The sequence below is a fragment of the Scophthalmus maximus genome, chromosome 21 (genome assembly GCF_022379125.1).
Source record: "Scophthalmus maximus strain ysfricsl-2021 chromosome 21, ASM2237912v1, whole genome shotgun sequence".
Classification (NCBI taxonomy): domain Eukaryota; kingdom Metazoa; phylum Chordata; class Actinopteri; order Pleuronectiformes; family Scophthalmidae; genus Scophthalmus; species Scophthalmus maximus.
In genome coordinates this window covers 8847747-8875528 of record NC_061535.1, presented here as the reverse complement: position 1 = coordinate 8875528, position 27782 = coordinate 8847747, and the positions used below count along the sequence as shown (strand labels likewise).

The following is a 27782-nucleotide window of genomic DNA, read 5'->3' as shown; positions in this document are numbered from 1 at the left end:
AATATGGACATCAAACGGAACAACTCCTTAATAGGCCCCAGGAACCCACCTTTTTCTTTCTTCTATCATTTTAAACTACATCTTTCTTGATTTATTAAACCCCAGAGAGACGGTCATAATTGTCCATTTATGACACATTTGTAACCACCACACTTGAACCGGAACCTTTTCCATTATTACAGCCACGGCGCTGTAGGTTTTGAAGATGTATTTACGTGCTGCCGGAAATATTGTAATTCCTGCTTGCATTGGCTACTACACCATTTCCCTCAGTATGGTAAAAATGTGTGCGTCTTCAAAAAAAGGAACAGCAGGACTGTAGACTCAGCAGCGGGAGGTAAAATGAACTGTGCCCCTGTCTGTCTGTGTCACTTGTTTATAAAAAAAAAAAGGAGAAAAAAATAACATAAGCAACCAATGCTACAAGTTGTAATTACCACAATTACAAGTAGTAATTGAGGCAAATTCACCCATTTTCTAAACCCAAGATCTAATTATATTTCTTTTAGTTTCCATGTGTAAAACCCAGACTGAGGAGAATTAGTTTTTTTAAGTGCGAAGCCAATTTTGGACTTTCATTCTCCGACTTTCCCGGGTTTACTTGAATGCAACGCGGCAGCGGATGTAGCAGCAGCAGCAGCAGCGGCAACAGTAACAGTTACAGTAACAGTACATGGCAACCATGTAGCTCCGCGAGCGACGACATCTCTCCTCCCGACCAACTCGAGGTATCACGTCCCCATTTGATTGTTTCGTCACTAATGTCGCCATGAAGAAACGCTGTGTCGGGATGTGTCCATGGCGATAAGAGGAGGCGCGGACGGGAGCCAAGGGGCGACGGAGTCGACGGAGGAACCGAAGCTTGTGACATAGAGGCACCACCTGCCCTCGACCGGACACTCGGAGGGGGGGAGGGGGGGCGGGACGCTCCTCGTCGTGCATCGGCCTACACTGGTTCGTTTTGACGTTCGTGTTGAATTTGAATGACTCCGCTCGTCCGTGTTCGACCCGAGAGAAGGGGCATGTAACGATCACCGCCCCGTCCCCCGTCCCCCCTCCCTCCCTCTCTCTCTCCCTCTCTCTCCCCCTCTCTCTCTCGCAGTCGCGGGGCTGAAGGAGACAACACGCCGCCGGGTCGCGGACCAGAGCCGCCGCCGCCGCCGCCGCCATGGGGAACACGACCTCCTGCTGCGTGTCGTCCAGCCCCAAGCACCGGAGGAACAACCACTCGCGGCTGGAGTCGTACCGGCCCGAGCCGGAGCTGAGTCGCGAGGACACGGGCTGCAACCTGCAGCACATCAGCGACAGGGAGAACCTGGACGGTAGGGGCAACGGCATTGATGTTGATACGGCGCGTGTTGTTCTGTGAACGCGCGCGCCGCCGCTGCAGACTGAGGCTGCCCTGTTAACTGCTCATGGCGACTGTGCAACATCTGCGCAAAGGACCCACCCACCCACTACACCAACTGCAGTACTGGAGGCTTGCTTCCCCCCTTTTCCAGCCCACCAGCATGTTGGGGATTTCTGTGGAGTGTCACGTTATAAGTGGTCCCCCGCCTTTACATCCCTGTTGGAGTCTCTGTTACATTTCAGGGTTCTCCGTCACCTTCCAGGTTGGTGCTGTCTGGAGCCCAAACCTGGGGCTTTCTGAGGCATGCTGGGAAAAAAGTATTGGGACTCTCAGTCTATTGGATGATGGAGGTTCATGACTCGGATGTGCTGGACCTCCAGCTTTTTGCCTCATGTTCGCTGTGTGTGTGTGTGTGTGTGTGTGTGTGTGTGTGTGTGTGTGTGTGTGTGTGTGTGTGACTGAATTCCCGCGGCTCACACAGCATGTTGAAGGGTGAGGAGGGTGAATTTGATGGATGGTTTCTACGGCAACGGCAGGGTGTCGACTGGCTTTCTTAAAAGGGAATGATCGGCAAAACACTTTTGATCGCTCAGTAACGCCAGCACCCTCACGCTGGGACATTTGCTGTACGTTACAGATCAAAACTGTTGCGCTTGTGCGAGATAATTGAGGAATAGTTCAGTGAAACCACTTTTGGCTCATTAAATGCTAGCACAATGTTTTGATATGTTATTTACCCGGCCAGATGTACTGTATAGTTTTATCAGACAACAGTTCTGCACAATCGTGCGGATTCATTAGTATCTAACTTGTTTCTAATTGTGTATTATTGACAAAAAAAAAGTAGGAGCCCCAGTGATTAGCAAAGACATGGGAAGGAGAGGGAGAAGGAAGTAAATCATCCCAACATGCCACCACTAACAGGAGATTACCTGTGGTGCTGGAGGAAACGTGCAGTTATTAGAAAACATGACATATGACACAGGACAGGAACTAGTCCTGATGCTAGTCGTCGGAGCAAACTCGGTTCGAGCGGCAGCGCGTCACCCAACTTGGCATCACATTGTCACGGTGAAATGAGTAGAGATCAGGGCTTTTGTCACACAGTGCAGAGCGTAAGAGGATACAAATAGTAGAAACAGCCCCCTGGCAGGGCGCCATGATGTCAGCCAAAAAACAGGTCAAAATGCCAATTGCACTTACGTCTGTCTCACTTTCTCTGGCGTGGCAGCGATCTTCCCAGAGCGATATTGCTCAGTCTAAATGATGTGCTGCAAAAAAAGGGGCCAGTCAACCTCGCTGCACTCCCCCCCCTGTGAGGATTGGACTCCCTGCAGTGGGTAATCAGGAAAAGAAAACCTCAGGGTCTGATCTGTGCCTTCTTTAGCTACTCTGTATGTGATGGAGCAGATATTGAATGAGGGAAAGATGGATATTGACACTAATTGTGGACTTGAGCTTCCCAAAGAGCTTTTTTTCATCTGTAGTACCGGGTTAAGTATTCGAGACATCTTGTCTCCTTAGTGAGTTCCTCCTGCTCCCCTCGGGCAATCCCAAGACACTCCCAGGCCAGATGGGATATACTGTGTAATCCCTCCCTGCGTGTTCTGGGTCCGTCCAGGGCTGTCCTCCTAGTTGGACCTGCCAGGAACACCTCCACAGTGTGGCCAATCCGAACCAGGTGTCGGAACCACCTTAACCAGCTTCTGTAGCCTTAGACTAATTGTTAGAGTAACTGTTGTGATGAAAGGAAAGGGAGAGCAAGAACAGGTTTCAAGCTGGTTTTGAGTGTTTATCCTATGTCGCTGTTTACGCAAGTCTTTAGGTATCGACCCTTTGACCCTGCCACCTGACCTCTAATGGCACTCCACAGCCATATCCTGTGGAGTAACACGGCTTAGTCCAGGCAAATGGATACATGGGCAAGTTACATGGTCTGAAGGTCATCAAACCCAAGCCATGGCTGTAGCAAATAGCTGGTGTAATCTCGAGTACAGTTTGAACGGTAAATATGTAGAAGGAGATCATGTGATGCAAGGACACGTGTTTAACTTTTTACCTGGACACATAGTCTGGTCTTGTTTGCATGAATGCTTCTTCTTTCCTTGCGTGTGATTTTCCGTGTGGCACATTGAGCATGTGATTACAAAAAAAAAAGAAAATCAGCCAAGAGAACTGCTGTGGTGAGGACACACGTGCACACCCACACACACACACACACCCACACACACACACACACACACACACACACACACAGACACAGACACACACACAGTGCTCATTGAACAGTCTTCCAGTTACAGAGGGTCTTTGAAGTGGCGCATTTCACAAAGCAGCAGTATAATCTCATTTGCCCGAGCATTTGCTCGCTCAGTCTCTGTACGTTTCCCTGAGTTGTGATCATAATTTCTGCATCAGTCGGTGTTAGCGGCTGGAGAGTCACACGTCTCCTGACAGCTTATTTGTCTCTATTTATGCCTCTGTCAGGCTATATAGGTCGTACTTCACAGCACGTGTAAGCATGCCAATACCAGGGCATGGGGTCTCCTCAGCACATCAAGGTTAAGCCCATCACTTGTCTCAGACTACGATAAAGACATGTCGACTGCTGCTGATGTACAGGCCCAAAGGGTTGTTAAGTTTTATGGTTGCTATCAACACAAAGGGTAAGGAATTGATCGGCAAGCGGAGGAAATCACTCGTGAAATACTCCTCTGCTCTCTGGCTCCAGGGTTGTTCGACCAGTGGTTTGTGTGGTCACCGAGCAGATTCAATGGTCGAGATGCTTTCGGTCTAAACGCATTTGATGTGAAAAATGCATTGAATGTTGTCAGAAGGCAGCAGTGATGTGGGTATAAAGGCTTTAGGTAATTCATTTAAGGTAATTGTGGCCAAAGAAATTCACACTTTATATCAGGATATCTATAGAAATCCTCTATCCTCACCATTGTAAGATAGGGCACAACAACATATGTTCACAAATACATCGCATTTTAAAAATGAGTAGGCGACAGGTGGGGGGTTGCTCAGCCTTGGCGGAGGTCTGAGCTCTCCGAGTGCTCTTGTTGATTCTGTGTTTTATTTCATTTTTTGACAATTGAATTATGCTCAAAATACTACTAACAAAATACTCCAATGTGCTAATACCTGATAGAGTTGTGCAGATAATTCAAAATCTTGTTGATTGGAGGGGGTCAGATTGATCGTAAGATGGACCAATTTTCCCATTAATGAATTAAATTATTATTATTAGTAGTTGTATTAGTAGCATTGAATTGAATTCAAATCAAATCTAATTTGCCATGCCTACACACACACACACACACACACACACACACACACACACAAACACATGCAAACGCACAAGCACACACACACACACACACTACAACTCAAGTGTAGGTGCTGATAATGGACAGAACATGTGAGTTTTTTTTTGTCTTTCTTGATTTTCATTTTTCGTTGCTGTAAATAAAACTTTCAGTCTTAACTCCAAGGGAATGGACAACCTGGGATAGATAGAGAGAGAGAGTGAGGAAGAGTAAGAGAAGTTATGGTCAGCACAATTAATGATTATTGTGAATTTACTGCACCACAACAGAAGCAAAGATATTGTTTCAGAGGATCATATCATACCACCTATAAAAAAAAGACCCAGCAATGGAGAGTAGCACTGTGCTTGAACCAATCCTGGATGTTAATAGAAAGTAATGAAACATAATTTCCACATTTCTTGACCATAAACACACACATCCACACAATTCAAATTTCTCACACAAGGGAAACGGTCACTTTTCTTTGCTCCTTTGGAGAAAAATTGGCTGAATGAAAATATTTTTTGCAGTCCAGGAAGGAGAGGGGGAATAATAGAAGAAGACGAGATAAGAGAACATATTTTCATTTACACAAACAGTATCTCATCTGGCTCTAGAAAAGGTTCAGCTGCAGCTCTGATTTTTTTTGCCATTCACAGACATTCTACACAGCTGAGCTATTTTTAGCCTAATTTGATCAGAGAATGATCAGAAACTGTTTTTGCACAGCAGCTCTTAGTTAAGTTGATGTCTCGGAAGAAATAGGAGAGAAGAGATAGACACTTGGTAGACAAGACAGATGGATGGCTCACTCTTACTTAACATAGACATCTGTAAATGAGCAGTGGCTCCAGGCCCAGCGTTTGTCTCACTCTTATCAGTGTTAAAGTTAGTCATTTCTGGAACACACACACACACATAGGCACACACACGAACATGCACACGCACACATTGATGAGTTTGAGGCTCGCAGGCTAATTGAAATCTGGACATGGATTATTCATGCCTGGTTGATGAGCCTGGGGAGTCTCCTAACCAGGAATTCCAGACGAGTTGACCTAGATGTAGGCTGCATGAAACTATGATGTTTTGTATGTTGATGAGGTGAAAAAAATTCTCCTTATTCTGTCTGGAGTCTTTATGTCCTAGATTTAAAAAAAGTCAAAATTCAAATTTAACTGACTATGTTGAAATTTCCTACGTCATACTAAAGTTCTCACATGTTTTCATTTCAATAAGGATCTAACCAAATCTATGGAAGTGAATATAATGAAGGTATATGAAATAATACATCACAGGGACCGAAACAGTGGTTCGACATTTACACAACCTCTTGCTGCTAATATTTGAGGTACTTTTGCGGAAGTAGAATTTTCCATGCAGGACTTTAACTTGAGGTTAAGTATCTGAACACTTCTTCCACCACTAATCACTCAGCAAAGAATGTCAGGGTCAGAGCCAATCAGAGGCTGAGTAGGATGCGGGTCTTCCCAGAACGGACTGTTCTGCACATACTGTTCACTCACAGAGACCGACCTGCACTGGTGCAACCAATGAAAACTGAAAAACGATTTTTGATCCCACTGTGGAGCCCGTTCATAAAAGATGCAGCATTACACTTGTTTTTAAAATGGAGCATTTGTAGGTTTGTTAAGGACCGTCAGCACTGACAGGACCGATACGGCATTTCAAATAGGCTTGACTGTCAACCCGTTATATATGCAACACTTTGGAAGGTGCATCTGCTGCCCACAAATTACCTGCTCATAGTGCCCAACTCTCCTGAGAAATTCACGCAAAATTGCCTTTTGCTGTCCTGATTAAGTGATGGGAGCAAGCCTCTGGATCACAGAGCAAGGATAGTTAAAGAGCATGTCTCTGTGTGGAAGATGTGTTTCAGTATTATTGCGGTGTAATATTCTAATAGCCATTCTGTGCTGTGAGATCCTTAGCTCATTTCAGATCCTTCTTGTTGGGATTATATTCTGGGCCATTGGGTGTAGTTTTCACTGAGACTGATCACTTGAGCTCATTATTCACAGCTAAGATCAAAAGTTGATGGTCTGCTTTTGCAGAATAATATTATCACACCTCACATTGTGAAAATGGGTAGTACATTATAATAGAAGTAAATGCTGGATGTGTATGTAGAATGCCACATGAGGGCTTATGAGTCCAGCCATGTCCACACTATTAATAGGTGTGTTTGAGGTCTCCCCGGTACTAAAGGGATTTTGAATGGTGGTTTCCCCTCATGCCTTTACTTTTGGAAAAGAACAAGTTGATGCTGCTTGAGGAAAAAAAAATTAAACTCAAGGATTTGTGCAATAGAATAGTTTAGTATTTTGGTTTTGTGCTGTCAGAGAATTAAAAGCTTCTGGAAGATGGCTGTGTAGTGAACCAAGTCTTCAACAAGAGTATTCCCCAAATCCAATCTTTCTTGTAAGCAGGGGGAAAAAGGAAATCAATCAACGAGAGTAGATTCTATCATTCATTGTTCTGTATAATTAGAAAGCAAGCTCACATAATGCGATCTGTCTATGTGCTTGTTGAAGTGGTGCTTCCAAGTGCACAGTTTGGGAACGGGACTCGATGGCAATCAGATGTGGTGTTTGGGAGCTCAAGACATTTGGGCGCACGCCACTTGCATTACTGGCAAATTTGTGATGAAAACTGGGAAAGGTAGCGGTAGTGGTAGTGGTAGGCATAACAGTGAAGTTAAAATTTCTTAATAATCCTATACATTCCACAGTTATTTGGGAAGCAATATATCCACCATTGGTGTAAGACCTATTTGGGTTTTGATTTTTGATTTTCGGTTTTAGAGGAAAGAGACTTTATCAGCCAAAATGGAGCTTTAAAATGGAAAAGGAACTTTAAAGAACATTAAGAAACTGTTAACTAGAATATTATATATTCCCAAAGGTTATTGAGAAACAGCCATGCCTGCCAACTGTCACAGATGCTTTCAATGTCGCTGATGTTAATGATCTATACTGGCAGCAGTTTTCTTATTTCACATTTAACACATCCACTAGACTTATTAACACCAACATGTGGTTTGAATCCACATGTGGGCTTTCATCATGGGACTTTCTTGTGTGGGTGATTACAAAATCATACACTGCTCTCTCCTATAGATACACTCTACACTCTTATTGTTTATGCCGTCAGGGTTAATTTAGCCGGCTAACCGAGCATGCAGCCATCAGATGGGACCGGTGGAGTTGCTGCTGCTGGTCTGGTGAGCAGGTGTGGAGGTAATTACATGCTCCTGATTGGCTGTTGGAAATTAACCTTGACTGCCAGAATGACACAGTAGCACCAGACAGCCAACACAGTCAACAACAACAACAACAACAACAACAACAGATAAATAGCTTGACGGGCTCTGTGTAATCGTGGTTCAGATAATGTGCCTTCTGTCATTTGCCACTTACACACATTTATTCATTTGGTGTGGTTGTTTGTGCCTTTGTGGATTTTACGTTTGTGCGCACAAATCCATGTGCATGGCAACATTTGCATGTGCGTATGTGTTGTGTGGAAATGTAAACACAGACCGAGTATGACAGAGCTTGGCACAGATGGCCCTCCTGTCATCTTCGGCTCCGTTCACAGCTTGACAGCGGATGAACCCCGCAGAGAAAGAGAGAGAGAGAGAAGGAAAGAAAGAGAGATTAGAAAAGGAGTTGTGAGAGGAGCAACGGGTGGTGGCAGTCTAATGCATCACAACTCTTCTAGCAAACCATTTCTAATATTTTATGCATCTTTCTTCAATAGTACTCCATGTAAAAAAGTGAAGGAATTTACATGTATTAATCGCCTTTTTTGCCAATGTGTTGTGGCAACGGATTATAATGACATAAAAAAAATGTTGCCTTCCCTGACTTTCTTGGTTGCCTGTGGACTTATTTCTGTGTAGAAGACTCGGGACTAAATCAGCCAGCACTTGAGAGCCAAATACACTCTGTAGACCCTTTTCTGGGCGGACATCTTGACATGTCACTGTAGGAAAAGCACAGGTCAGTCCCATACAGAGCCATGGTTCATGTGACAAGTCGAAACTACCAAACCATCTGCTCGACAAATATTTTCTACTGTTTTGTTTGCAGACGCCAGGCATGTTTTCTACAACCACAATGCACTGGTTAAAAAACATTGGTTTCAGCAGTCGGCCAAATTGTTATTCTTCCACAACAGCACTGGGTTCAGCACAGAATTTTTCACAATAGGTCCATGCCCAATAATAACCCAGCGTGTATGTGATGGATACCGTGACAGAGCTTTGCCAGAGTTGCACCTGTGCTCCGTCTCTCTCTGAGCGCACATGAGTATCTGGCCCCATGTGTCTCGTCATCAAGACGGATGACAGAATTACAGTTTTGACATTTCACAGTAAATTGGACAGCAAGGCTTTGCTTGTTTATTATTCCACAGCTTCTTTGCTGCACTAGCTCTGTGTGTACTTGAATTTCCGGGTTTGGGGTCAATAAAGTTACATCTATCTATCACACAGTCCCGGATCCCAGAGCACTGCAAAAGTTACACTGTATTTGTCGTGGCACAGGTGGCACATTTCTTTACTATATGTCTCTCGTTTCCCTACGGAAGAAAGAATGAATTCCGATCTCCATCAGTCGGGCAGTGTGTGAAGTTGTGCCCACGACTTAAGAAATCAGTGCAGTGGGCACAGTGTCGCCGCATCATCAAGCGCAATGCAACTCGGTAACAACTGGTACAGTGTGGAATTGAAGCAGATGAGAGAGATAGAGCAAATGAAAGGAAGGAAAAAAAAGCCAGGCTATCTGTCTTCGCCTTTGATGGGCTTGCCTCCGCCATCTGAATCGTTTCAAGCCAGCGTTGCCTAGTTACAGAGGAGAGGTTGCAGGGATGGGAGGAGAGGGAAAGCGGGAGGGTGGGTTTATTGGTTAGCATGCAGAGTAAATGAGTCCTCTCCCTGTCGATGAAGACGTCAACACCTTACATCCCTTACTCGCTTCTGTGTCTAACTATTGCGCTTCCCTTTGAACTATGGATCTAAAATCTCCATTGTATATGTGATATGACATTTGTTAGTGTTTGGACTAAGGGTTGTGGAACAGCTCTACACTGAGTTTTCAGTGTTGTATAATTGTGTATCCCTGGGGATTTCTAACTTCATGGCGGAACGAATGAATCTGAGCCGTAAAGTCTCAGGGCCGCTGCTTAAAAAGAAGAGGCAAAGGGAAACTTCATTGTCATCAATAATTCTTAGTGTAACAGCAGAAGTTTGCTCTTGAACCTGACCGTTAGACTTAAGTGCCTGGAAAAATATGAGTTACTGGTCTTTAGTAAATTAAATGTCAATAAAATTTGGAGAGCAGCCTCTCTGTCCTTGCTTTTGCAACATCCTTTTTTTATGTCTGTCCTTGCAGCATCATTCACTGCTGCTTATTTTGTCCCCTTGATCTTTAAATGTAGCTTCCTAGCATGTATTGAGAAACTCATACAGAAAACACTGTGTCGCATGTGGTGTGTTTGCAGTTTTTATAGTGCTTTTTGCTTTTTTACTTGAGATCAGTTTTTTCTTTTCTTTTCTCCTCTTCCCTCCCGTGTGCTGTTGCATATCAGCTTCACTTAATTACATCGATCTGTCATGTTTAAAAGTAACCAACAGCAGTGTTCCACATCCAACACATCACTACACAAGGCAAGGTACACTGTCGGGGAATCACAATAGCCTGCCTACGGCACTATGCCACATTTGACGAGTAAATGTGCTTTAAAAAGAGATGTATATCATATGAGTTGTTCCTGCAGGTTTATGGTAGTGTCAAGTGTTTTCACATTTCCTGGGGACAACAACACGAGAGGCACATCTGCTCTCAACTGCGCTCTTGCCAACCAAACACAGATTGTCATCAAAGCAGACGCAAGGAGCGAAAAAGTGGCATTGTTTCTACTACAAAGCCGACACTCAGGGCAAACCCGTCTGTAAAAGATGCTTGAAACCTACGCAAAAAGAAAAAGAACCAACACGGCCAACAGGGCAAAGCATGTCGCCAACAGAGGTGGGTTAGTGAATGTGACAAATAACATGGCGACATCAAATAAAATATTTTTAACCTTAGTCTGACGAGGCGTTTAAGGACAATAATAACTTAAAATAGGTTTTATCTTTTTAGCAAACTTCCGTGGCATATGCAAATGCACACCGACTTGCAAGCTGCTAATAACCTTTTGTTCGCTCATCTGTTTCGTGCTCTTTCTTATCACACACACACCAGATGAAAACACAGCAGCTCTCTAACACAGATAACTCCCATAACACAGATAAGATACTTTTCAGAGAGGTGCCGGGTTAATCCCTCAGGAGAGCTCATAATATTTCACTGTTCGCCACACCTCGAGAACTCTGCAAAGTGTTTTTTTTGCTGTCCGAGCCACTTGACTGTCAATATCTGCCCTCTGCCGCACATTCACACTCTGTTCCTTATTCGCTTCCAGTGCCCGCTGTGTGTGTTAATGGCGGGGTCCTCTCTGTTGGAGTTCTCACACTTTCCACTCTTCTCCTATTATGACACACACACACACACACACAGCTGTTATCAGCGCCAGCCCACCGTATCATGTGGTGCCCGAGGTTGTAAAGTTTGCACTGTGGTAAGTACGAGATGAAAGCTGGTTTGCTTTGCTGCTCACAGCTGCATTCGTGAGGCTGAGAGCCGGTGGATGAGATTCAAGGTGAGATTTCAAGAGAAAAGGGAAACACCGGCCAATTGAGGCAAGAGCTTAAATTGTTCGAGGAAGGATCCTCGTACAAACTGAGGACGGCTTCACTGACGCGATCTGATGCGATGAGGCGTTTTTTTCTTCTCAATTTATCTATTTTCGGACCCAGACGCCCATCTTGTGCTCTTTTCTCAAGCCCTCACAAGATGTGCTGTGTGCTTCCAATCTTAGCTGTGTGGGTGTGCTGTTTGATAGCATGCTGTTGACAGCAGGGCAGTGCCACGCTGTGCCATCTGGACGCCCCCTCCCTCTCCCACCTCCCCGGGCTGACACCTCGGCAGGGCAGCCAAAAAAAAAGCAAAGGGACTTCCTGTCTGGGCTGATGTTGCAACCTGAAGCCACCCTCATCATGACAGGCTCTGAGAGCAGGCCGGCAGAGCGCCGGGTTTTCTTTTAACAATGTAACCAGCAGCGTCGGTGTCCTCCTCAAGCGTTTGCAGCTGGTTGAGGTGAATGTTTCTGGGTTTTGTGGTACAAACGACTGGTCATTTTATTTCTTTACATCGGTAATAAATGAACTGACCTATTCCCTCCACTCTGTGTTTAGCTGTCATCCCTAACAATGTGTAACCGCCAGCCCCAACTTCGTTTCCTCTCTGCTTCCTGAAATGCAGGAAGTTGGGTGCTTGCGTCCACCCCAGGTTTGGAGAAAGGGAGAGAGAACTGGGGGGGAAGGGTGGAGGCGCACCAGAGGTCACTGACCCCGGCCGTAGTGAGGGACACACCCGAGCTTCCTGCCCTGGTTACATCATCGGCAATTACAAAATGTGGCAGTTGCGTGCGTGCGTGTGTGTGTGCATTGACTTGAATGTGTATGCATCACTAAAAGTCGAGCAGTGTGTGCACCATCATGAGCCCCGCTTCAGTTCACCTTCACCGTTCTTTGCTTGTTCCCACACAGCAATCTTTTATTCAGCACTTCCTCCCTGATCGTAAGTGTGTGTGTGTGTGTGTGTGTGTGTGTGTTTGTGTGTGTCTGTCCTTTGAAGCTCTTTAAGTGGCTCTTCAACACAAAAAGACAGTAGTTCAAAAGAGTTTCGGACACAATAGCGGTGGCTTGCGAGCATTACCTGTAGTGTACTGAAAGACTCGTTTTCCCCCAGTTTCTGCCCAACCCTTTCCTCTCTCATATCCCCCTTTCCCCTCTTTCCCTCCCATCTCCCGTCTCTTTTCTCATTGCCGCGTTTCTCTCCTCTCTCCCAGGCAATCACATTTCAGAACTGTCACTCTCATCGCCCGATGTTATGCTCTCTTGCCCTCGTTGTCCCTCTTCTTTGCCGTGACCAGCCTGTCTGTTCTCACCTCATTCTCTCTATTAGTGTTTCTGGGTGTTGGTCCTTCTTCCTGATCCTTCCTCTTTCACTGACATCACCCGAGATACCAAGAAGCTGCTGATGGGGTCAACACCCCACACTGCTCGTGTTCATTGCATTTTGGTTTATTTTCCTTCCCTAGGTTTTGACAGTGAGGGTTTACGGCTTCAATGTTGCATCTGTGTGTTATCGTTAATTTGTTTCGGTGAGATTTAAGGAGTTAATATTCAACCCAGATGGAAACTCGATAATGATTGTAGCCTTGTGTCAACAAATGTTTTCTCTAAGGCTGTTCAGGATATTTAATCAACTGACCTGACCACCATAAAATTCAAGCAATCTTGGAAGTATAATAAGTGTTTCAACAACTGTGGCTCTCTGTTTCTCTAACCACAGATATGGACACAACGCCGGCATGCTACAAAAACCTGCTAAATTCCAACTTTTCTTTGTAAACTTCCTGTTTATAATTTATCAATGAAAACCAATGTTTAAACATGAATTGGCCTTTTATCAGGGTGAAGAAACTAGGCCATAAAACCTCTTCACATTATTGAGATTGTGATTTGTGAATATGGGCTATACAAATATAATTTGATTGATTGACAAAACCGATGCTAATATATTCAGTTTTATATAGCAGTCTTCTGTCAAGTGCAATAAAAAGCTTTCCAGCAAGTGTAATTGATCCCTTTAAAACCAAATATTGGCACACGTTGACCCCAGATGTCTGATAGTCAAAATATGGGCCTCATTTCAACAATGTAGCAACAGTGGTGAGGATGCAGACGGAGAGGAAACACTTCCTCTGGCTGTACAAGGCAGATATCCGGAAAGTAAGGTGCAAAAGCAAAAAATTCAACTCTTGTACTGTCATGCTCAAACTGCACAAGCAGAAGCACTTGACACCCTGTGTGAGAACCTGGAGACACACCTCAGTGTCGCAGTCAGAAGCTACAGGTGATTTAATTCAAACCTGCCATCAGACAACGTCATCTATCCCCAGCTCAAAGCTCTTTTGTGCGTGTGATCTGTTGGCAGCGACTGTCTGATCCGCGGGTTGATCCTCGCTGGTGCTGCATGTGTGTGCAGAGACAGTGATCTAAACAGATCTATACCTTTCTGCTGTGTTTGTCAAGTGCGCTGATTTGCAAACTGCCATTTACACAGCGCTGGTGCAGCAAAGTGTTGTGGCAACACATTGTTTTTTTCCATTTAGCTCAGTTGATTACAAGAGCGATGGTGCACCCCCTCAAAACAATCCCACATTTTTAGCCTCAAGAGGGGAAATGTTGCAGTCCACAATGTGATTGAGTTCGAGCCTCCAGCAGACACAAAGTGTATCTTGGTCGTCCAGGTTTACACAGCTTGCAGTAAACAAATGCGTTTGGAATGACTATAACATTTGAGCCTGTGAGACAAAAGTTTTCTTTCTCTCCTCTTCCTCTTCCAGATCTGCCCATGGAGTATAACCCCTCGGATCACCCCCGGGCCAGTACCATCTTCCTCAGCAAGTCACAAACCGACGGTGGGTTTTGCTCTATTCCAAGATTGGCACCTTGCAAATCCTCACTCCTTGGTTTGGCAAATGCCTTTTTTTATAATACGAGTGTGATGATCGGATTATTTTTTGGACCAAGTGGAAGAGAGAGAGAGAGATAAAACCTGGGATATTGTTGGTTGGTTTGAAAACCTGTTTACTGTCAATGAAGCAGATTCACTATGAGACATATGACCTGCTCAGACCTGTTGTGTGTTTGTCTGATGCAAAGTGAAGAAACGTCCTGTGTTTCTTGTCATGGATTTAGTCAAACGCCCGCAAATAACCAGAGAAATCTATCGAACACTTCATATGTCTCCTGTACATTATCAATTGGCACTGATCCTCAAAGATTTGGCAGATTACCACCTGATACCACAAATGTATCTTCATATTTCAAACTCATTCACGTCAAGAGACAACACGTGCCTCCCACTTTGTGGGAAAAGATGTCAGATGCGGATTTCAGATGCGGATTGATAAAAAAAAGTCCCACTGACCAGCATCCTTTAATCCAGCGTAAAGGCTGCACGCGTGTGAACGTTTCCTACCAGCTGCCTCTTTGTCAGATTTTCTGTTTTGGAGTTAGGATCATTTCGTTAATCTGCTGTCAGGCTGTAGAGCGACTGAGTCTGAGCTGTCTGGACCCTTCAGGCTGACTGTAATATCACATATCAACTGAAATGGGATGAAGTTGTTCTTTGGGATTACCTTTCAGTGTAGATATAATCTCTTTGCTTTGACGATAAGATGATTCATGTTTGCTCCATCGACAGACACGGGTGCAGCGGACGAGTTTACAGCCTGAAGGCTGATGTATTGATCTGATATCAGGGGCTGAGTCTCCATGCTCTTTTTTTCAGCCTTATCTGGCTCTTGTGTGAATATCTGCTGGCCTATTTTCCCGACACATTGCACCACTACAGTACGCCACACAGCGGGCTACTTTATACACCCTAAAACTTTATTCCACTCAGGTCCATTGTGCATCTGTGTTACAAGCAAACATAGAGACATTTTTGGACTCTTTTTTTTTCAGTTGCTGTGCCCAACCGAAGAGGTAAGCATGAATGTGTCTGGTCCCCAGTAGGCAGGTGAAATTATGCTTCCAGTGTGTTTGGCCTGGACACTTCGTGTAGTCTCGATCTTTATTGTATTATTGTAATCGACCTGTCTGTAAGAAGGGTGTGTGTGTGTGTGTGTGTGCGTGTGTGTGCCTTCACTGCTGAGCTGCTGGTGTCATTCAGTGTGTATTTGCATGTCTGCATGAAATGTCATGTGTCAACTTCTCTTTCTTGTCAGCAGTGCGCCAAAAAAATGTTGTGCGAAATATGTTAGGCTTCAACCAGGGCAACTGATTTGATTCATGTATCAGAGCACATTGTGTAGAAGGGTGTTCGTCCCGTTGTATGAGTAAATGATGATGATGATGATATTCCACACGTCCAGAATTTGGAATTATTTGTGTTTTCAGTAAACTATGCAGCCCTATTCATGACGTAAGAGCCTGTTGCTTTTTGCTAGAAAGCTGTGCACACAGTCACATCTGCTCAGTGGGAAAATAATGTACATTAGAGTGTGTGTACGCGTGTGTGTTCGAGGTAAGAGACAGACAGTACCGGGACGAGAGGTGCCAGACAGCTAACAACGTCACTGCTCCAGTTTGCTTTGCCTGCCTTTTCCCTCTTGTGTGTTTTCCTTCATCAGAGCGAACATGTATACACATATGTACACTCACAGTCGGGCAAACACAAATAGACACAGTGCTGACACACAGCTGTGTTTGTTATGCTATATGACACGACACGACAGCCAGAGAACTGAGCTCTACAAAACTCAATGTCCATTGAACAGAATTAACATTGCAAATGACCAGATCCGTGTGAACAGAAAGAAAGGAAAATACATGTGATTAATCTGGACTCATGTTGATGAATGGATTATTTCTTTGTTCACTCTCGTTCAGATTAAAACAGAAATTCCACTGTGCCAGGAGACAAAACCATTTCGATGAAGTGAAATTGCTTTGCTTTTGTGTAATGCACTGTAGAATAATTAGAGGAAAAAACAGTTCAATCAGTTTATTCTCCCCCCCAAAAAATGATGACAAAAAAAAAGCTATGAACCCTGGATAAATGCTGCTCCCTGTCTGTCAGGGTGGTGTACTGCACTGATACTGACAACCTGTCTCTCCATCTTTTTTTTTTTTCAGTTCGGGAAAAACGGAAGAGCCTTTACATCAACCATGTAAGTAAGAGCAAGGACAATGTGAAACTTAAGGAAGCGAGGGAGTTTCTTTAACTGTGAATAGATCTACCCAAGTAGAGCGCCTACCTCCGCCATGGCTCGACAGTCCCCTTTAGACTCAATCAAGCTGCACCACATTTCACACACTCATAGATATCAGTCCCCTAAATATGCCTTATTATTTTCATCAAGATTCATGAATTATTCCCAGCAGATTGGAGAAAATCTCCCAATGTTAAAGAAAAAAAGAATTCCGTATCCAAGCCAAAATTGTATGGATGTATGGACTGGGGCAAAAATGTCACCTCCATGGCAGAGGTAATTACGGGTATTACAATTGTGATAATAATGATTGTGCCGATGGTAATTTCAATGTCTTGTATTTTTTTGCAAGTTCACACACATTTCGGAGAACAAGGTAAAGTGCTCAGGATAACCCTTGAAAATGACCCGGCCCTTCTTTCACCGTCCCGCCCTCGTCAAACCTCACAGATTCCATTTACAGCTTCAGTCATGTTTAATAACCTGAAAGGAACTCAGTGCTCAGATGTTGTTACATGTCATTATTAGATTCAGTCAAACCTAATAGAAAAAATGTCATCACATTATGATGTACTTCATCTTCTCCCATTCCTCCTCAAATTATGAAGTCAGTAAGATTTTTCTCTAGAAAGGAATAAACCTCCTTTTTTTGTATTTTTAATCTAATTTTCTGAAAGAAATACTGCCATATTTGCACTTTAGAATCAACTAATGACTTTTCATCTAAAAAGGCAAATATAAGGAGGTTTCTGTGACTTCCGATAAAGCATTAGGACAAAATAAAGTAGAACAAAACAAGCCAATGAGAAGAAAGTAGTTAGAAGTTCTCCAAAGATGCACTCTACCATAAATGCCATTCCTGCATGCAAACATGTGAGACAAAGACAGATGTCTGTGGGTTGATAGGTTGCCCCACTTGTCATGGCTGTTCGTGGGCAGGTGTGAGTTTGACAGAAGTAGAGATTAATGTGTACGTGTTTGTTTGTGATCTCCAGCATCATCCAGGCCCGGTGAGACGGAAGTACAGCTCGTGTTCCACCATATTCCTGGATGACAGCACCGTCAGTCAGCCCAACCTCAAATACACCATCAAATGGTAACTTCATCACAGAAAACCCACTGTGTGATATTCAATTTCAGTCTGAAATGATGAGACGTTCAAGTGTTGCTCATTTTGTCTTTGCAGCGTATCCCTCGCAATATACTACCACATAAAGAACAGGTATGAAAAGGGTTTTTCGTCCATTTGCTTTAGGTTAGCAGACGTCATACTTTAAATGCAATGTTTTATTTTATTACTTTCATGGTCTGATGATACTCCTCTCCGCTTGTCGTTTCAGAGATGTCGACGGAAGAATGGTGTTAGACATTTTGGATGAGAAACTGCATCCGCTCACCGTAAGGCCTTCACTTGAAGACACGTTTCCATAATGCATACACTGTTCATCAACAAGACAAACCACACAAACGGATGAACAGCAAATAAGTCCATTCACATGTACAGTATTTTTAGTTGGGTTTCAATCTGAGGATTTTCACAAGCCCTCTGCCTCAAAATCCAATAAATACACAGCACGCCATTCAAAATCAATACTCATTCCGTTGTGGAAAACAATCATATCAATTATTATTGTTTTTTTGGTGTGTTTCATATTGTTTCGCTGCTATCTTCTATTCGTTGTAGAAGTCCGAGGTCCCTGCCGATTATGAAAAACACGACCCGGAGCAGAAGCAGATCTACCGCTTCGTCCGGATGCTGTTCAGCGCCGCACAACTCACCGCTGAGTGTGCGATTGTCACATTGGTGAGTGGATGTGTGTGTTCGTATATATGTGTGTGGGTATGTGTTTCTGAGCTCACACTAGGAGGGAGTGTTGCTTCCCGATCCTCCTCTCCAGGGCCATGCACTGTTTTGTTTCTGCTACCTCCCTTGGACTGTTTCCTCTCACTAATTTCTTCTTCTGGATTCATGTAGAATGTTCAGTATATCCCTATAGGTTGTGTCTCCGGTGTTTCCTTTCAGACCTGTATGACATTTGTCTTTGCCTGTAGCAAGCGTATACTATGGGACTTTAATATGTTCTTATGACATCCCGCAGTGCCCACCTGTATAAAAAAAAATGCAAAAACAAAGACAGCTGTTCTCTTTCTTTCTGTATCTTACAAGTGCTTTCTGTTCATCATAAAACGATTACAAGCATTAGATTCAAGGTATCTAAATGAAGTAATCAGGAATATTACCTTTTTTCATGGTTAGAATAAAATATGATGTTGTCAAGCATTAGTGTCTATTTTACAACAGTATAAACTAACTTCAAGAACATGCATATGCAGTCTTATGTGGATACAGAATAGGGTTAATCTACTTTACTTTACTTACTCAGCTATAGTTTTAAATCTTCTTATCTGAGACATTCATGATGAAATGAACTTTCTCTTCCTCCCCTCTCATCTGCTCAGACACCTCTCTTTCCGCACATTGTCACTCTGGCTAACATGTGTGTGTCCCAGGAGACTGCGACATGGCCTAGTAAAGCCCTTGGGTTGCTCTACTTCCTGAAACACAAATGTGTGAACTATATATATATATATATATATATGGGTGTGAATTTGTAACTGGGAAGCAACTACGCTGAGTCTCTATGAGCTTCATCTATGTACAGGTGGTCTTCACCAAATGTTGTCTTACAAGACTTATAAATGCGTATACATAGCACGGCCTGGCACATAGCCTGCCTCCTCCAGTCCCCCACTATAATGTCTGGCATGCCATCCGTTACTGAATAGCGCTGTAGGTGGGTGGTTATGGGGTTTTAACTTAACTAACTTTAGATCAGCGAGTTGATGGAAACTGGACGTCTTCCTTCCACTCTACAATCATCTTCTGGCAGAAAAACTTCAAGTTCAAGTGCTTTCCCTTTTTTATGAACAATAGACGTAAAGTCACTCTATTATATTTTTTTCGTGTTATATAAGAGAGGGCATAACACAAATTTTTAATTAGTGTTTTATCGTTTTACAGTTTCTAATCCAATGAGAACATTCTGTTCCAGAGAATTAACTCCGTCCTGAGGCTGACGTTTGATTCCACGTTTGAACTCCACGGAGGCCAGTTGATGCGTGACGGTGTTTGTGCCGAACCTCAAAAATCACAACATTAAATAATTTGGGTCTGGTTACACACTGTTTGGCTCTGTCTGGACTCTTTGTTGTGCCTGTTTGTCTCTCTGTGTGCAGTTGCATTCATGTCACTCAGCAAGTGGGTCGCTTCTCATTTCATGCAGCCTCTCCTCTGTGTTTGCTGCCAGATGAGTGTACATGCACCGTCTGTTGGCAGTCTCCGAGCCACTGCAGAGATAGCTAAGCTTAGCATTGCCCTGCAGGCACGAAGCCCAGCCCAGCATGACCGGTCCAATTATCCACCGGGGCTGTGCGAGTGGGCTAGTCTAAACAGGCTGTGAAGGATGAAATAATATTTTCTTTTCTTTTTTAATGCGAAATCTTTTTTTTGGCCTCTCTTTTCGTCCGAGCCACGAGTCACCATTATATGTCCACTAGTTCCACAGTAAAAATCCTCCAGCACACACACACCATCTCCTTTTCGAAAAGATTTCTAGGTGTCTGTTTAACTTGTAAAGTCACATATTACTGAGTTCTGCCCCATGTGCAGATTCAGACAGAACAGCTCTAGAATGGGATAGCACACACTCTCTCATAGATTCTAACAGAGCGATGATCAGAAGGATCAGCTTCTGTTCCGACTTGTGAGGAACGGCTACCTGCGGGTGGAGTGAGCTTTAGGGACCGGTGGGAGTTCTGGCTCCTGAAAGAGAGAAGGAGAAATGAAAAGGAGGAGAGAGGCAGGGAGATGGAGGTGTTCGATCCACATGGATATTTTACGAGGAGCTCTGGGGACAATTTCATCAGCCTCTGACATCTTGTTATTTTGGTTTTCACCAGGGAATGCAAAACAGTAAACACAGAATGAACACCGGCTCATGCTAATTACGTAGGGAAATGATTGATATGATTGTTGTTGTGTCATTTACTTGCTGTTCTTTTGCACGTCGTGTAAATGTACATTAAAAAAACAAGGAGTAGTAAACAAGGGGCTTCTTCTGAGACACCTCTTCTGTCTTCAGGTGTACGTGGAGAGGCTCCTGACCTACGCTGAGATCGACATTTGTCCTGCCAACTGGAAGCGCATCGTGTTAGGAGCCATCCTCCTGGCATCCAAGGTGTGGGACGACCAGGCTGTCTGGAACGTCGACTACTGCCAAATTCTCAAGGATATCACCGTGGAGGACATGTGAGTCCCTGGAGAAACCTGGAGAAAACAATGCGTATTGTATATATAGAGGTTTAGAAAGGCCTGTCGATTCAGCAGCTGATGACGGTGGCTGTTGACCTACATTCTATTGTGCAACAATAATAATTATTAATCTGGGAAATTTATTTTAGATGATTGTATTTTTGTCCTATGAAGGTGGCAGGGTGTTTTTACTCATAATCAGTAACACACGGCCTGACCAGACAACTGCTCATTACTCAACTTCTATCGGGAACATAAAATAAATTGGCTGATATTTAACTTAATATATTTGTGAGGGATTTGTTAAATGTATTTGGTGACTTAATAGCCAGTAGCTCTCAGTTGAGGTTGATTGGTCTGTGGAGTGTGACCAAGTCAGGACTTTTATTCTTGTTCTGAGTCAACTTTTTCTAATTTCCTGTCAATCACGCGTTTATCCCATAATCCAAAACTGAAATACATTCGGTTTACAGTAAAATTGTATTTACAAATGAAAAGTTTAATTTCAGGACATTTTTACTTAAAAATAACTTGAATAACTTACTTAACTCAATTGACTCATTGCTTTGGCTGTGAGCGTTGCTGACCATAAAACAGTTTTGTTGTTTTTCATTGTCATTCACCTTTCTACTTTACCCCTGTACTTGTCTTCGCCTCAGTTTGTGACAAACAACTCAGGGTCTTTCTTTGCTTAGAATAGCCTGTTGTTTGTGGGGTCGGGCTGGGTTCAAGAGGTGTTGAGAGTCACGTGTACGCTGCGTCCAGATATGTTCAGGTCGCCCGCTGCCCATGTTGTCCGACTCCTTTGGTCTTCCCTTTAATAGAGGATGATTTACGCAGCTCATTTCGGTTCTCGCAACCGTCACAATTTATTACGCTCATTGCTGCGCGTAATACTTAAATCTGAGTGTTTAAAATGGGGGGAAAGCATTTTGAGGTCTGTGTCCCGTACGCCACATCCGTCTCAAATCCACAGGAATGGCTGGTGGATTAATGTGAGGGGGAACATGACGCTGTTGACGTGTTGCCACTGCTACGATCTCTGACCTCTTCTACATTCGTGCTCCTCTGTGCCAGTGGCTGTATATTCTTGTCCTTGGACACAGCTGACTGACTTTAATCCACCTGTGTGAGACGCTGTGCAGGGAGAGAAGCGCAGAATGTGCTTCAGCTGTGCATATGGACGGTGACTCAGAATTTGACCAAATATTTCCTTGGAAGATCTGTGTTATACACAGTATATTTATTTATATTTATAAATCCCCGTTCTGGAACATAGTCTGCTGAATTCCCCTTTCCACCTCTTGGCTGTAAAATGACTGCAAAGGGAAGTTTCGGGAAGAATTAACACACACAAAAGGAAACAGATGGGAATAGCTGAAAGAGGCAGTATTGTTAGGCAGTGTTTGGATACAGTGGAGTTTAAATATAGCTTCTCTGTTGCCGCATGCCTGTAAGTGTGCATGGGTGGGGGAACGGGCAAGAAAGAGGAGATGGATTGTGCTCCTTTTGCAGGTTGCGATGCAAAATGAGGAAGGAGAAATTGATGAAAGCGGCTGTCACAGCGCTGCAGAGAGGATCACAGAGCTGTCAGCCACAAGCCAATGCATGACAACAACCTTTTTCACGATGCGGGATTTAATATTCTTCTTTGCACATAATGCTGAGGGGCCTCCATTGCTTAGATATTATTAGGAAAGGCTTATATTTGGTGGGCGTACTGGGGATTTACCGGGTGCTTGAGCACTGGTACTGTAAATGTGAAGATAAATCCCACTCTCTGGATGAGGTGATGGATTTGCCACGATGGTCTCATGAGCACTCAAGCCTCCATGTCTCCTCTTCTTTCCGTCTATACTGGATTTCATTTGTGGACAGAAATTCAATTTTAATGGACCAACTAACTTAAAATCTTAACTCGCTCCGACACTTTTTGCCTTTCCTCTAGTGTGTTATCCGGCTTGTGTATTATAGTGTTATAGTCTGGCACGCCCCCCTAACAAAGCCAGGTGAAGCGAGAGTGAGAGTGGAAGCGGTTGACCAATCACAACAGGGGCCAGCTGGCCAATCAGAGCAGACTTGGCTTCATCAGGAGGGGGGCCTTAAAGAGACAGGGGCTAAGACCAATTGTTTCAGTCAGAGGCTGTAAAAAGGCGTTGCAGTTATAGACAGTATGGGGAAAGTGATGCGTTTTCTTACCATTCGAGCGTGAAAACCATTTCAAAAAATAACCCAAATTAAAATGATGAACCTGAATATAAGTATAATATGTATGTATAATTTGAACGTACATGTCAAAATATCCTCTCTGCTGAAGGAATGAGCTGGAGCGTCAGTTCCTGGAGCTGCTGCAGTTCAACATCAACGTGCCGTCCAGCGTCTACGCCAAGTATTACTTCGACCTGCGCTCCATGGCTGAGGCCAACAACCTCTGTTTCCCCCTGGAACCCCTCAGCAGGGACAAGGCCCAGAAGCTGGAGGTGAATAGCGCACACACAGAGAGGTGGAAGCAGATTTAGATTTTGGTCTAGATCCTCTGTTGGGCGAAGGGTATAATGCCATGTTGCTGTGTAATTTGCTTCACTGCCTCATCTTCTGTTCCTCTGCCTTGCTCAGTGCACTTAGCATTTCAAACAGATCTTGGACACAGTGATGACGTTGTTGTCTGCTTGCTTTTTCTCTATTCAAGTAAAAACATTTTTCCCAACAGGAAAGACTGGTATAATTAATGACGTTAATTACTGCTTGATTTTCTTGTTCCAAGGCAATCGCAATCGTCTCACTTGTATGGCTCTTTAATGCTTCAGTAGATTAGAGACATTTGTCAATGTTACAAGTACCCCTGTGCTTGTTAATGGACTTTTAATGCTTAAAAAAAAAAAATCAAATCTTTGTTTTGTCTTTCAGGCCATCTCACGGTTGTGTGACGACAAATACAAGGACTTGAAGAAACAAGCCAAGAAGCGGTCAGTGAGCGCAGACAACCTGTTGGTGGTGCGGTGGTGTCCAGCCATCCTCTCCTAACACTGGCTGCCAGCAGCATGCAGCAGAGGAACACATAGACCTGTCAGACATTCTCTATCTCTGCCTGGGAAGCAGGCGAACCAGGTGGGCAGCGGTCCTGTGGATCAGTGGGTCTGTCTGGAATTCACACACACAAACACACGCACACACACACACACACACACACACACACGCACACACAGACACAATCTGGCTCTTTTACCAGTGAGATTGCACCCTCCCTGGGTCCTTGTACATAAAACAAGTCCCACTGGCGTCCTGCACTGAGCCAAACGGAGCGGAGCTGAACCAAACCGATGTGTGGTTGAAAGTTGTGACAATGAAGTGGCCTTGGCTGCAGAAGAAAAAAAAAGAAGAGGCCAAATGGAAATACAGCTGGCAATATAAGCGAGTGTGTGAAGTTGGGAAAAGAAAAAAGGAACAAGTTTGATGCGAAATACAACTCATGACAGCGGCAACAGCGTTTCATAATTCCCTTTGAGGCTTAACTGGCGTGTATGGTTGATTGACGGAGGCCATGAACATTCCCTTTGATTTTAACATTTCAGTGCAGTCTGTTTCTTGAAGCGTGACATCATTTTTTTTGACCGCATTCGGGCACATCTAAAATCTTAAATGCTTAATTCTTCAATTTATCTTAGTGTTTTGTTGTTCTTATTCCGCTCATTTGCATTCCCATCCAGCAGAGAACTCAAACGTACACAAAGGAGGGACATGTACATTCCACTGTTAACTTTTGTGTACAGTTAATACCTTTGATGGACTACATATCATCAGCCCTCCTTGATATCATATGCCATTTGCACCGTAGCCATTCAACTGAAGCTCTCATGCAGGGAGCGAACGTTGGACGCAATTCCGTGTTTAGCTCAAGGGGCGCTTTGACAGGACCTGACAATTCAACTTCACAAATCCAGTTGCAGAAGGGTTTCGTCTCATAGCACAGCCACCATTAAGATACAGCCTAAAGCAATATTCATGCATCACCTTATTGTTGCTATTAAATACAATAAAGTATGTGTACTTGGGAGAAGACTGACTGGAAGACGGGGGTCCATTACTCCGAGACAGATGTGAGACATACTGTAGAGCTTCTGTTGTACTTTATTCACTGCCATTGTCCTGACCTAGGTGCCTGTAATAAGCTAATTTAACAATTCTCCCCTTTCTAGCGGAGGAAAAGAACAAATAACTGAAGTATTTTTTCCTTTAACATTTTGTATGGTTCTTCCAGCTTACAAACAAACAGCACAAATCGAATAAGGACATTTAGAAGCCACTCAAAGCATGATTCTTCGGGGGCTGTTTTTGTTGACGTTCTTCTGGAGGGGACCCAAATGAATGACAATGTATGTGTGACAATTCAGACACTGCTTACACAAAGATAGATTGTAAAAAAAAAAAAAAAATGTCCTAATTGTCTCTGTACAGTGTAAATACAGTGCCAGTGTGCAAATCTGTAGACTGGAGTCGTAATGTAAAGACCAACGCAGAACCCCACCAAGAAAGATGTTAGAGTATTTATATTGGATCAGTTTTTACTGTACATGATGGGGACCGTAACTAGAAGAAGTATTAAGATTTAAATGGGAGACACCACTGAATACTTATGTCGGTTTTCTTGTTTTGATGTTTTCGCACTGCAAAAAATGCCATTATTATGTGTCACTTGCTGTATTTGGTATCTAGAGATAATACAGGACAAATCAGGCAAATTTTATTGTGTTGTCATTTCTTTAAATGCCCCAGTGTGTAAACATTGCCAGATACATTTTCCAGATTCATTCCTAAAAAAATTTGACTAATTACATCAATATTGTTAGTTAAATAAAATAAAGTAAAAAGTTATACAAAGCTTTTATTTTCTTTAAAACATCTAATATAACAACTAATCACCTGCTGCTGTTTTTTTTATGTAACACCAATCAGTCGATTCAGAAAATATATTTGACTTTTCTTTACCTTAAGATCATTTCGTTTTTCATAAGCTCCTTCATTTTTCAACTTATTGGATCATGGTACAGATGAAATTGTTAATCCTCTTCCTGGTTCTGTTTTCCCACTGAAAATGTGGTAAAAATGCATCAGCTGCAAAGGTGAAAGTATTTTCGCGTTTACTTGCCAGCTAATAATGTTTAGCTACTGTGACATGAGTTTGTACAGTGATGCTATAGCTGTATGCAATTCAGTGTATGGACAGTTCATATTATTGGCACTGGCGTGTGTATTTTTATCACCAAAGTAAGCCTTAGCTGGCTGAGCTGAAAAGGCTCACGCTCTGTGTGATCACCTACCAGCGTTTACAGTTAAGTTGGCTAGCCACACAGTCCTAGACATACATTCAAATATAAGAATTAGGACTTTTGAAAACTATTGTGATTATGATATATTCTTATTAAAGGTAAATGATTATGTTGTTCGAAGGTTCAATATTAAAACAAAATAAAAAACGGAGTTGAAAGAAGAAAAAAAAAAAGCATGCCGAAGAACTGTAGAGTAAGGGTAAGTAAATATTTATTTATTTATTTCATCAACTGATTGGTGGTTCAAGTAAAAGCAAAAGCAAATTCTTCTTCTTTTACCAACTAATTGGAAGTTAAAGGAAAAGAAAGTTTCAGTCGATGATTTCATTATTTGACAATATTATCTACTTATGAGTTAACTGTGACTTGTTTGATGACCTCTACCAACAGTTTGTCAGTTTTGGGGCTCCCCAGGTTTTTACTGGAAATAACAATCCCAACCTTATTTGCTCTTTTCATCATCAGAAATAGGAAAATGTAGCAGCAATGTAGTAGAGGGTAAAATCTCTTTGAGTTGAATTGGTTTATTTCATTTCAGTTTCACGAGGATATGGGTCAAGTAAAGTGTCAACTCATTTTTTTAATATATGAACTTCATAACAGTGGTTGTTTGCCTTATGATCAGCAGAACTCACATTCTTCTCCACTTCATCACTGTAGGCTACAAAAAATACCGTGACACAACCTGGAAATCTCAAAAAACATTTTTGAATGCATCTTTCTTTTATAAAACAAAAAGGTGTCATTCAAGTTGGTACACGAGCGTAACCTCCTTCGTGCCTGGAGGTCGATCGTGTTCCACGAGTTGCTATGATACGGAACCATTTGCACATAAAGTATACAAAAAAAGGGATCGGGGTCTTGGAAAGAGAGCTGTCGTTTTGCATGGTGCTTTGAGTGAGTGGGAACTAAAGTACAGATCATTTCTTTTAGGAAAGTGACGTTACTGGAGTTGCTGTTGTGAGTTCAAACTGTTAGAGGTATTCGAGGATTGTATATCCCTATTTATTGTACGTTTGTGTGCATACAGCCCAGTGTAGCGTTGATGCCTATGGTGAGTCCCGAGATGGAAAAATCCCAACAGCAAAGACCATGGGTCTGTGGCGTCCAGTCGGCTGGTTACTAGGTGTGTGTCATAGCCTTGTGCACTGAACTCTACCTCTGCTTAGAGTTTTACCTTCCTCTTGGTTTTTCTTCCCCTTTTCAGTGGCAACATTTGGACTCTAGAAATTCAGCCCTGATCGGGACGATTTCCCGAGCTAGCCTCAGTCAACTGCTGGAGCTGTGACCTTTTTTTTGTTTTGGTTCATGTTTCATTGGTATTTTCAACAAGTTGTACTGTACTCTGTTGTTATTGTCAGTGTACTAATTCCCGTCTCGTGAGTCAGTCATTTGTTCCTCTTCTCAGTTTTGCCAAAATCAGATCTCTCTCTCCTCTATTTTCTTCTTTTTCTCTGAAAGTTTTCTCCTATGATTTACAGAACTGCTCCCATTTTTTTCTCTTCTGAAGCAATGTTTAGAAAAACGTGTGCAAGAATTAAACTTTACAGCCTTGCAATAAA

The 27782-nt window shown here is 43.1% G+C and overlaps 1 protein-coding gene across 2 annotated transcripts; it reads left to right on the top strand.

The window, feature by feature from the left end:
- Positions 1-611: 611 nt before the first annotated feature.
- On the top strand, positions 612-27782 carry ccny (cyclin Y). 2 transcript variants are annotated; one of them, XM_035619111.2, is made up of 12 exons: positions 612-954; positions 1103-1322; positions 14206-14280; positions 15332-15352; positions 16505-16539; positions 17577-17677; positions 17768-17803; positions 17922-17979; positions 18266-18385; positions 20724-20890; positions 23211-23373; positions 23801-27782. In XM_035619111.2, exons 2-12 carry the CDS (start codon positions 1169-1171, stop codon positions 23915-23917), a joined length of 1047 nt encoding a protein of 348 aa, XP_035475004.1. In that variant the 5' UTR covers positions 612-954; positions 1103-1168; the 3' UTR covers positions 23918-27782. The 2 variants fall into 2 exon arrangements, with proteins under 2 accessions (XP_035475004.1, XP_035475005.1); XM_035619112.2 differs by lacking the exon at positions 15332-15352 and having other exon boundaries at positions 614-954.

What these genes read in the sequence shown, in the direction of transcription:
- ccny (XM_035619111.2), top strand. Translation starts at nt 1,169, where the DNA reads ATGGGGAACACGACCTCCTGCTGCGTGTCGTCCAGCCCCAAGCACCGG. An exon ending in AGTGTGCGATTGTCACATTG is followed by an intron (nt 18,386 to 20,723) that starts GTGAGTGGATGT and finishes TTCTGTCTTCAG; the next exon opens with GTGTACGTGGAGAGGCTCCT. An exon ending in GATATCACCGTGGAGGACAT is followed by an intron (nt 20,891 to 23,210) that starts GTGAGTCCCTGG and finishes TCTCTGCTGAAG; the next exon opens with GAATGAGCTGGAGCGTCAGT.